Raw genomic sequence first — 12,424 nt, 5'->3', positions numbered from 1 at the left:
ATACGACCTATAGCAGAACCAGAAACTACTAATGTAGGTCAGCCTAATGCAGCTATAAGCTGGCTGCATGCATGCATGCTACACACTGAATGCAGCGTGCATTGGGCAGTGCAAAACAGTCGCATCAGATCGGATCACAACTCTAAACCCATTCCACATCCAATGCAGGAAGATTGTTCCCGATGTTGGGGAAGTCCAGAACAACGGGTCACAGTTTAAGGATAAGGGGGAAATCTTTTAGGACCGAGATGAGAAAAACATTTTTCACACAGAGAGTGGCGAATCTCTGGAATTCTCTGCCACAGAAGGTAGACGAGGCCAGTTCATTGGCTATATTTAAGAGGGAGTTAGGTGTGGCCCTTGTGGCTAAAGGGATCAGGGGGTATGGAGAGAAGGCAGGTACAGGATACCGAGTTGGATGATCAGCCATGATCATATTGAATGGCGGTGCAGGCTCGAAGGGCCGAATGGCCTACTCCTGCACCTATTTTCTATGTGATGGAAAATTACACAGATCCACGAGCACCCATTTCCAACCGGGATAAGAGCCCAGCATGCACGCACCCAGCATGAAGCACCACCACCTTCTCCAGTGGTCTCCACAATCAAAGAGATCAAGTGGTGAAAACTCTCCAGCAACTTAAGAACCACCACAGTTGAGCACAGGGAAGGTGCAAGGAGAGAGTTTAGAGATACAGCACGGAAACAGGGCCTTCGGCCAACCGAGTCCACGCACACCAGCGATCCCCGCACACTAGCACTATCCTACACACACTAGGGGCGATTCACAATTTTACCGAAGCCAATTAACCTACAAACCTGTACGTCTTAGGAGTGTGGAAAGAAACCGGAGCACCTACCCGGAAAAAAACCCACGCGGTCACGGGGAATACGTACAAACTCCGCACAGACAGCACCCGTGGACAGGGTCGAATCCAGTCTGGCACCGCAAGGCGGAAAATCTACCGTGCTGCCATGTATTACATCTCGTGCAGGGAAGGTGGTAGTGGCCACCAGAGCTCGATATTTCATTCCTGAGATATTGCCAGGAGTGTTTGTCGGGGAAATGCCCACTACAAACCTTCATCCACTGCTGTAACTACTCGTGAATGAAACTACGCAGGAGATGAGGCAACTTGGCTGCATGTGCAGAAATGTTCAGGCTTGGAGCAATGAACATGCTCAAACTGCACTAGTAATAGACTGCCCACATCCAACAAAAGCCTTAACGCCTCCCCGTACCATTCAATGTTGCTGGCATCACCAAATCCCATTATCTTCCTTCCAACATCCTGGAAGGATTTTTGACCAGAAACTAAACACCAGCTCTGTAATAATTACTGCAGTTGCAAGAGGACATTCGAAACGGGATAGGAAAGGTTTAGAGGGATATGGGCCAAACATAGGTAAATGGGACTAGCTAAGATGGGGCATCTTGGGCGAGATGTGCCAAGATCCTGTTTCTATGCTGTGTGATGCTACGAGTCTTGCTCACATAGAAACATAGAAAATAGGTGCAGGAGTAGGCCATTCGGCCCTTCGAGCCTGCACCACCATTCAATATGATCATTGCTGATCATCCAACTCAGTATCCTGTACCTGCCTTCTCTCGATACCCCCTGATCCCTTTAGGCACAAGGGCCACATCCAACTCCCTCTTAAATATAGCCAATGAACTGGCCTCAACTACCTTCTGTGGCAGAGAGTTCCAGAGATTCACCACTCTCTGTGTGAAAAATGTTTTTCTCATCTCGGTCCTAAAGGATTTCCTCTTATCCTTAAACTGTGACCCCTTGTCCTGGACTTCCCCAACATCGGGAACAATCTTCCTGCATCTAGCCTGTCCAACCCCTCGCAGCAAGAGGCTGACGAAAGCAGATGCTGGCTTACGGCGAAGATGGACACAAAAAAAGCTGGGATAACTCAGCGGGGCAGGCAGCATCTCTGGGGAGACGGAATGGGAGATCCGTCTTCAAGCCTTTTCCGCCACCGATTAGGCACAAGGCAGAACCGTGCAAAAACACTCTCCAGATGCCTGCAATGAGTATTCCCACCTTGCATCGCAAATACACCAGGGCCACCGCTCATAATACACAAGAAACATGGCAGCAAGGATTTCTGTTATTTTGCAGCACCTCTCCAACTTATGACCTCATTTACCCAGGACAAGACGAGCAGGTGCAAATGAAAGCAACAGCCTGAACATTCCCAGCGGGCTGCGGGCTGGGTCGATGCAGAAATACTATGTCACCCATCTTGTTTTAAGTTTAGTTTCAAGATACAGAGTGGAAACAGGCCCTTCGGCCCACCGAGTCCGCTCCGAGCAGTGATCCCCGCACACTAACACTATCCTACACACACTAGGGACAATTTACAATTTTACCAAGCCAATTATCTTTCAAACCCGTACATCTTTTGGAGTGTTTGTGGAAACAGAAGATCTCGGAGAAAACCCACGCAGGTCACGGGGAGAAAGTGCGGACTCCGTACAGACTGCACCCGTGGTCAGGATTGAACCCGGGTCTCTGGAGCTGTAAGGCAGCAACTCTACCGCTGCCCCAACCATGCTGCTTGTTTGGCGAGGATGCAGGAACCCCCCTACTTAACTGCACTGTAGTAATAACCTCTGGACAAGGACTACAAGCACTCTGGCTCAACAGATCCCATTGTCACCTTAAACAAGCATCACCTGCTTTCATTATGATTTTAGAAAGAGGCTTTCACCTCCAATTTCTTTAGATCTAGTAGTAGCGGTATGGTGGTGCAGCGGTAGAGTTGCTGTCTTACAGCGCCAGAGACCTGGGTTCGATCAAGACTACTGCTGCTGTCTGTATGGAGTTTGGACCTTCTCTCTGTGACCACCTGGGGGTTTTCTCCGGGTGCTCCGGTTTCCTCCCACACTCCAAAGACGTACATGTATGTAGGTTCAATTGGCTTTGGGAAAACCATAAATTGTCCCTGGTGTGCAGGATGTACGGGGTGATCGCTGGTCGGCGTGGGCTCGTTGGGCCGAAGGGCCCGTTTCTGCCTTGTATCTCCAAATTCTAACATGTCTAAAGTCTAGTCTACACCCCCAAACTGGAATTGGCATCCTTCAACTCGCCACCTCCTCTAAAATGCTCCATGAATCCAATCTCTAACCAAGCTTTTCACTCACTGGTTATAAATATTCCTTATTTAGAGAAGGCAGATGCTGGAATCAGAGGCAAAAAACTGCGGGAGGAACTCAGCAGATCAGACAGCATCTGTGGAAAGAAATTCACTGAGGACGTTTCATGTCAGGACCTTTCTTCAGTATCTGATGAAGGGTCCCGGGCCAAGACATTGTCTGTCCATTTCTTCCCTTACAGATATTGTCTGGGGTACTGAGTGCCTCCCGCAGCTTATTTTTAGCCTCTGAAATTCTTAATGGAACAACACAGAAGGCTGGAGGCCAAGTCAATGGATATATTTACGGCGGAGACTGAACGATTCTTGATTAGTACGGGTGTCAGGGGATCTGGGGAGAATGGGGTTGAGAGGGAAAGATAGATCAGCCATGATTGAATGGCAGGGTAGACTTGATTGGCCGAATGGCATAATTCTGCACCTATAACTGATGAACCTCTTTCTTGTGAAAGGGGTTCACAAGATTTAAAAAAAGTGTTATATAAATGGTTTTTGAAATGCTTTCACGCTTTGTCTTCATTGACATTGCTCTTCAGAGATATTTGAGAGATGCGAGGGGGACCTACAAAAATCCATGTCTTTCCAATAGAAACACCTGTCAGTAAAAATCTACTCTGCTGAAAAGATGAAGGCTCGGGCTTTGCATTGCCACAATACCATCCTCGGGGCCTCTGTGCCGCTGGAAGAGTAGTTTATATTGTGTACATTTTCCAGGACCCATCGTCAAACTATCAAAGCAAAAACCGTGTCATAATGTGGGAACAAGAGAAACAGCACAAAGAAAGAGGCCAGTTTAAAAATCCTTTCAAAATAAAAAAATTGCTGTTCAAACAGCAACAGCAGCACTGGTGGTTTAGATGTCTGACCAGGGATGTGGGAGAGTTGGACTCAACGCATCTCCATGTCCCAGACTTGCAAACATTTTCAGCTGCGATATAAATACGAGCATCACACCTAACCAGGCACACTCTGCAGTCTGAAGGAGGGTTTCGGCCCGAAACGTTGCCTATTTCCTTCGCTCCGTAGATGCTGCCTCACCCGCTGAGTTTCTCCAGCATTTTTGTCTACACTCTGTAACAAACCTATTGTGCACTCAAGTCTTTGTTGTTTACTCTCCCAGAGTATTCTTGAGGCTACAAGCAGGCAATCTCAACTCTTCATCTCTCTACATCATTGTCTATATCTCTCGTTTCCCTTATCCCTAACCAGTCTGAAGAAGGGTCTCGACCCGAAACGTCACCCATTCCTTCTCTCCAGAGATGCTGCCTGTCCCGCTGAGTTACTCCAGCTTTTTGTGTCTATCTTCGGTTTAAACCAGCATCCGCAGTTCCTTCCTACACACTATTAAAGATGTATACACAATGGGGAAGTGGGAGAGTGGGGAGGGGGAGGATGAGAATAAACGAGAAGATGGGGCTAATTTATTTCTGTGAGCAGTGGAGGAATTTATAGCACCAGAGACCCGGGTTCAATCCTGATTAAGGATGAAGTCTGTCTGGAGTTTTTACATTCTCCCCATGACCGCGTGGGTTTTCTCAGAGTCCTTCGGTTTCCTCCCACACTCCAAAGACGTGCAGGTTTGTAGGTTGACACAAAATGCTGGAGTAACTCAGTGGGACAGGCAGCATCACTGGAGAGGAGGAATGGGTGACATTTCGGGTCGAGGCCCTTCTTCAGGATGTAGGTTAATTGGCTTGGTTTAAATTTAAATTGTCCCTAGTGCGTGTTGGATTGTGTTAATGTGCGGGGATCGCTGGTCAGTGCCGACGTGGTGGGCCGAAGGGCCTGTTTCCACTCTGTATCTCTAAACTAAACAACTATCCAGCAGCCATTTTAGTTAGCTCCTCAGATGGTGAACGATAGTTTGTGCATTATCTCCAGTCCATCCAAGATGGATTCCTTCCCGGACCAGGCTGCAGGGCTGTGCTGTTAGCTGAAGGTAGCATTTAAGGGGATAGTTATGAATCACAAACATATTGTGACCAGACAGTACAGTGGTTGTGACAACATTCTAACCCAGTTCATGGCCCAAATGGTGGAATGTGGAATTACGCTATGGAATGCACAAGGCCGAACGAGAGCCTGCGAAATTTCAGGAAAACGGGACAAGGAAACAAGACATCATTAGGGACAAAATGCAAGTCGTTTTTTAACAAAGGTTTTCTCGTTTTAGTTTCAGAGATACAGCGTGGAAACAGGCCCTTTGGCCCACCAAGTCTGTGCTGACCAGCGATCACTCGTTCACTAGTTCTATCCTGCACCCTGGGGACAACTTACAGAAGCCAATTAACATACACGTCTTTGGACTGTAGGATGAAACCGGCCAGAGCACCTGGAGAAAACCCACGAGTTAAAACGGGCCCTTCAGCCCACGCCGACCAACAATCACCCGTTCACTAGTTCCGTCCAACACACCAGTGACAATTCACAGAAGCCAATTAACCTGGAAGCCTGTACGTCTTTGGGATGTGGGAGGAAACCGGCCCGGTGCACCTGGAGAAAGCCCACGCGGTCACAGGGAGAACGTACAAACTCCATACAGACAGCACCCGTAGTCAGGACCGAACCCGCGTCTCTGGCGTTGTAAGGCAGCAACTCCACCGCTGCGCCACTGTGCCGCTAAGAGTTTTTCCAATAGGTAACCTCACCAGTTTCCTTCCCTGATACACAAATGTATTAGCTGTTGGATTTCCTTACTTAGACGGCAGTGAGCACAAGCTAAGGAACACTTCATGGGCTTTAGAACAGTGTGAAAGGCAGCAGAGAAATACACGTCTCCTTCACGCGACACAAACTAGTCCCGCTTCCCTTGCTGCCCATCCCCGGCATATTCCTCTAAAACCAAACAACCCTCCTTTTTGACCAAGTGACACAATTCCCTTTTGAGCTTTCCTGTTGAACTTTCCAGTGCTTTTATTTAATATTGATCAATTAGAACGTCAAGCGCATGGAGGTTCGAAACAAAATTTGAAATGTCCAAATGTTGAACTAAGAAACTGCAGATGCTAGTTAAGAAGAGTCTCGATCCTCCAGAGATGCTGCTTGACCCGCTGAGTTACTCCAGCACTTTGTGTCTATCTCTGACGTCCAAATGTCGCTAACAATGTAAACAAAGACCTCAATTCTATATCAGTTTGAAACGTGCGAACAGGCCAGAGTGAGGCCCACTCGTTATTTACATTCATCTTGGAAAACCAGAAATAGATTACTCCCAGTGTGTGCAGATGATAACAGGCATTTACATATACCCTTTAGCCTACTAAAGTACTTCCCATATCTACACAGGAGTTCATGGAACACAAACTTAAGGGGTTGGACAGGCTAGATGCAGGAAGATTGTTCCCGATGTTGGGGAAGTCCAGAACAAGGGGTCACAGTTTAAGGATATAGGGGGAAATCTTTTAGGACCGAGATGAGAAAAACATTTTTTACACAGAGAGTGGTGAATCTCTGGAATTCTCTGCCACAGAATGTAGTTGAGGCCAGTTCATTGGCTATATTTAAGAGGGAGTTAGATGTGGCCTTTGTGGCTAAAGGGATCAGGGGGTATGGAGAGAAGGCAGGTACAGGATACTGAGTTGGATGATCATATTGAATGGCGGTGCAGGCTCGAAGGGCCGAATGGCCTACTCCTGCACCTAATTTCTATGTTTCTAAACTTGACATCAAATTGCCTTAACATCAAAACCGGAGGACAGCCATCTGAGAATGAAGGCGGAGGAAAATTTAAGAGGGACAAGATAATGAAATGATTTGAAAACAGAGAGAGTAGTAAGCACCGATGGTGGTCTTAGATGTCTGAAGAAGGGTCTTGACCCAAAACGTCACCCATTGCTTCTCTCCAGAGATGCTGCCCGTTCCGCCAAGTTACTCAAGCATTTTGTGTTTTTCTTCGGTGTAAACCAGCACCTGCAGTTCCTTCCTGTACAAGATGTATATCTGACACCATGAAGTAAGCACTAGGTCACATTTTCCCACTGAACTGCATGCACCTTAAGGGCCTGTCCCACTTATGTAATTGCCAGGGACTAGTTTTAATGGAATGCACCTACGACACCTGGCGACAACCTATGACAGCACCCTCGTCAACCTCAGACAGCAAAAATTGTCGCCACTGTCACCGAACATTTTTCAACACTTCGGAAATTTTGCGGCAGTCGCCTGTAGACACCCAACAAAAAAAAATCGCCTAAGAGGGATGGGCCCTTTAGGGTACCTCCGAGCCAGTGGCATGAACAACTGAGCTGCCGGGGCCAAGAGTATTGAACATGGACAAGCTAAAGGGATGCATGGAAAGAAACAAGGCTCACTTGGCAGACCTCCAAGACTGCATTCTGATCCAGAAGTTGAGTCGGACCCTTGTTTTCATGGAAGGGCTCACTGGGTCCTTTTGAATTTGGGATATAGGCTGTACAAAGTGCTGGAGTAACACGGCAGGTCAAGCAGCATCTCAGAACATCGATAGGTGACATTTCAGGTCGGACCCTTCAGTCTGAAACAACTAGAGACCAGACTTGAGCTACTATGCAACTCACTGGAGACCCTTGGTCTATCTGTGATCGGACTTTACTGTTTTTTAACATGCACTCTATGCAATTCCCTCTATGATGCATCTGTACACTGTGAATGGCTCGATTATAATCATGTATTGTCTTTCCACTGACCTGTTAACACACAGCAAAAGCTTTTCACTGAATCTCGTTAAACCTGATAATAAACTAAACTAAAGCAGTGTCCCGACCCGAATCGCCACCTATCCATGTTCTCCAGTGATGCTGCCTGGCCCACTGAGTTACTACAGCACTTTGTGTCCTTTTGTGTAAACCAGCTTCTGTGGTTCCTTGTCTCTACACCCTGGATTCAATGCTGGGCCAATCACATTGTGCATTGGTATGCTGCCTTTAGTCTTGAGTGCCTTTGGGCGACGGAGGCAGCACGACTGCCTGCATCTTAACTGGTTCTACTGGTAGGACTATCAAAGACATGGCATGACACCAACAGGCCAGTACCATCTCCCCTTCCGACTGAATTAACTCTCCAGGTGCTGGAAAGAATGGGGTTTTTCGTTGGAGATTTTCCAGCATGGAAGCAGGTCCTTCAGCCCACCGAGTCCATGCTGACCATCAGTCACCCACTCACACCACTTGTGTGTTATCTCACTTTCACATCCACTCCCTGCACATTCAGGACAACTTACAGCGGCCAATTAACCTAGAAAAACGCGCACGTCTTTTGGGATGGGGAAGGAAACCGGAGAAAACCCATGCCCAACACCACACAGAGAGAAATCGAGGTAGGTCAGGATCAAACCCAGGATTTTACGAGAATTATCCCAGGAATGATTGTGTGAACATATGATCAGCGTTTGAAGGCACTGGGCCTGTACTCACTGGAGTTTCGACGGATGAGGAGAGGGGTCCTCATTGAAACTTACTGAATAGTGAAAGGACTGGATAGCTTGAATGTTTCCACTAGTGGAAGAGTCCAAGAGCAGAGGCCATAGCCCCAGAATAAAAGGGCAAAGAGTTGTGAGTCTGTGGAATTCTCTGCCTCAGAGGGTGGTGGAGGTCGTTTCTCTGGCTACTTTCAAGAGAGAGCTTGATAGGGCTCTTAGAGATTGCAGAGTCAAGGGATGCGGGGAGAAGGCAGGAACGGGGTACTGATTGTGGATGATCAGCCATGATCACATTGAACTGGCTTGAACGGCCAATCTGGAGATGTGTGTTTTCACAATTCTATACCTCTTGCCTGTTGGGAGGGGGGAGGGGGGGAAGAAGAGTCGGTGGCCAGAGTGCGACTCGTCCTTGATTATGCTGCTGGCCTTGAGTCAAATAGAGTCAATGGAAGGGAGGTTGGTTTGTGTGATGGTCTCGGCTACGTCCACAATTCTCCTCAATTTCTTGCCACTCATGTGGCCCCCTGGGGTGGTGTCTCCAGCAATGAAAGGACCCCAAGACTGTGGTCCTCCCTCACAGAACCTTGGCGTTAGCAACACCAATCTTCACGCACGTACTCCTGCAGTCTGGAGCGGGCCAGTCGGCAACATTCCCTGACTTTATCCCAAATGGTATCAAGATACTTGGGTTGTGAAGCTACCCTCATCCACAGAATACATCACATTATCGGTTTGTGCATTACACGTGTTGCAAAGCCTGTGGAATGACCAGAGGCAATTCATTCACCACAGAACACTCTGCCACCAATTTGCTCCCACAGCTCCACTATACATCTGATCCATTAAAGATAGACACAGGTCAGGCAGCATCTCTGGATAGAAGGAATGGGTGACGTTTTGGGTCGAGACCCTTCTTCTGTCTGAAGAAGGGACTTGACCCGAAACTTCTATCCAGAGATGTTGCCCATCCCGCTGAGTTACTCCAGCATCTTGTGTCTACCTTCAGTGTAAACCAGTTCCTTCTGCAGTTCCTTCCTACACAGGCCAGGCAGCATCTCTGGCGAAAAAGAATAGGTGATCCATAGTGTAGGAATGACCTGCAAATGCTGGTTTACACCAGAACCACAACAAAATGCTGGATAAACTCAGCGGGTCAGGCAGCATCGCTGGAGAAAACTGGAGTAACTCTGCCTGCTCCTGTCCCACTGAATCCACTTCCATGTACCTCATCTCCATCCTATATCCCCCCTGGCCCAATCCCTCCCGATCTATGTCAAGACACCTCACACACCCTTCATCTTTTCAATTACTTCCGTTTTCCAGGCCCCCACTCCCTCATTTTTACTACAGTCTGAAGAAGTCTTGAAAGGAGACATCACCCATTCCGTATCTCCAGAGATGCTGCCTGTCCAGCCGAGTCACTCCAACATGTTTTGTCTATCCAAGGTGATCGATCCATTTACGTTTCTGATCAATCTGCCCCACCATCCCCAAAGATCAATAATACAATTTAAAAGATCCCTATTTAAAATTAAAAAATTCAATAGGAAATTTTCAAAACAGCAGGGAAGACATTGGTGGAGGAGAATGGATGGGGATAGATTGTGACTAAGATACAATAAAGAGTTCAATAACTCAGTCACGTTAATTCGTTTAAATCTAACAAGTTGCATTTACAATTTGAACAAAGGCTGTAAAAGAAAAAAGTTAACTTCAACCTTTTCTTATTAATGGAAAATTTCTTAGCTTGAGTTTTCTGTGCTTTGCTTTCAATTTCTGTACTGGCAGCTCCAGCTCCAGCTCCCTGTTAGAAACGTCTATCATTGGAAGTCGGTGACGTTTTGTTTCAGCGATATCCTCCCCTCCCCCAGTTCATATTATTTGATGAGACTGAAGGTTTTGCACGGCGAGTGACAACAGCCTGGTTTGCCGATCACACGCCTTTATCTCAACTATTACACCGGAAAAGTCCAATGCAAAGTCCTCCAGTTTAACTTTGACCCACACAGTTAAAAATAAATAAACATCCAGGAAGTCATCCCTAAGGCCCGATGACTTGGGACCACCAACATTATGACAGTGACAGTTTGATGATCCATAAGGAAAAATGACAACGCGTTTAGAAAACAAATGCATATTAATGAGAAATTACATTTTCCCTTTTTTTTTTTTTTTTAATGCATTTGCAATCAGCCGCCTACAGAAAGCGAAACCTGCTTTGACCGGCACCAACCCCCATCACGCAAACACACAAAACATATTGCAAACATTAGCATTTTTGTTGCCATAAAATGAATGAGTTAAAAAAAAATTAAAAAGCTACATTTCCTGGACAATGACCTGGGATTTGCAGGATCCAAGTGAGGCACGCAGCCACAAAACAGCACGTTTAATTTCCAAGTGAATGCATTAATTATTAAATCACACTTACCGGCAACCGTCCTGCGATACGCCTTATTGTTTTAAGTTCAGGTCCATGAGGGGTCGTGTACAGGCAGCCCCCACTGTGGTCAGAGTATATTGCTCCTACATTCTGAGTTAAATAAGGTATATTTGGGACCTGGGGACTGCACAAACCCGAGCCTCCATTTTCCATATTAACAACTTTTTTCTGGGAGCTGGAGACGACCCTAATGATGCCCCTGCCCGGGGCAGGAGAGATCCCCTTTGGCATGTTTTGCAAAGCAGTAATCTTTCCCCCCACTCTCTCCCCCCTTTTGTTTGCAACGAGGGAGAGGGAGAGGAGAGAGGGAGGGAAGGGGGGCAAAAGAAAAAAAGGCTGCTTTCAACCCGGGTTTTATCTGTAAAATAAAATGCAAAGTCAACAAATGCAACCATATAAATGATCAGCAGTGTCCCGGGATTAAACTGCAGGGGGTCTCGCTCCTGGTGCAGCTATGGATTCAGCAGGATGCAATGGATTGTGAATGGATCCCCTCTGAATCAGAGGGGAAAAATGGCTGCAGAAACTATAGCAGCTCCTGAACACAGTCTGATTCAGAGTCAGAGTCTCAGCCTCTGGCGCCAAAGCTTGTGCCGCGAAATTCATATTTCCCGCCATCTACTGGAAATTACAGGCGCTGATTGGTGGGAAACTGACTAGGCTACATGTCATATACATGCAACAGCGACCAATCGCAGCGCTCTCGCTGGCTTCTTAAAGCCACACACACACACACTCACTCACACACACACACACACACACACACACACACACACACACACACACACACACACACACACACACACACACACACACACACACACACACACACACACACACACACACACACACACACATTCACCCACACACATTCACCCACACATTCACCCACGCACACATTCACCCACGCACACATTCACCCACGCACACACACACTCACCCATACATTCACCCACGCACACATACATTCACTCACAGACATATACACATTCACTCACACAGACATATACACACACACACACACACACACATACATTCACTCACACACACACACGCACACGCACATACACACATTCACTCACACACACACACACACACATTCACCCACGCACACATTCACCCACGCACACATTCACCCACGCACACATTGACCCACGCACACATTCACTCACCCATACACACACATATATACACACACTCACACACACACATATATACACACACTCACACACACACACATATATACACGCACACTCGCACATATACACACACTCGCACACATATATACACATATATACACACACTCACTCACACACACACACATATACACACACACACATACACACACATACACACACACACACACACACACACACATATATACACACACTCGCACACATATATACACACATTCAAAC

The 12,424-nt window shown here is 47.0% G+C and overlaps 1 protein-coding gene across 1 annotated transcript in view; it reads right to left on the bottom strand.

Annotated features, from left to right (window-relative positions):
• The window catches only part of LOC116988212 (transcription factor E2F2-like), a 42,836-nt gene extending 31,264 nt beyond the window's left edge, over positions 1–11,572 (bottom strand). The window contains exon 1 of the mRNA XM_033044765.1: positions 10,995–11,572. Coding sequence (XP_032900656.1) covers positions 10,995–11,237 — 243 coding nt within the window. The 5' untranslated portion in view covers positions 11,238–11,572. The remainder of the gene's footprint in view (positions 1–10,994) is intronic.
• Positions 11,573–12,424: the final 852 nt, after the last annotated feature.

Source organism: Amblyraja radiata, chromosome 27 (assembly GCF_010909765.2).
Source record: "Amblyraja radiata isolate CabotCenter1 chromosome 27, sAmbRad1.1.pri, whole genome shotgun sequence".
Taxonomy (NCBI): Eukaryota; Metazoa; Chordata; class Chondrichthyes; order Rajiformes; family Rajidae; genus Amblyraja; species Amblyraja radiata.
This window is presented reverse-complemented; position numbering and strand designations above follow the sequence as displayed.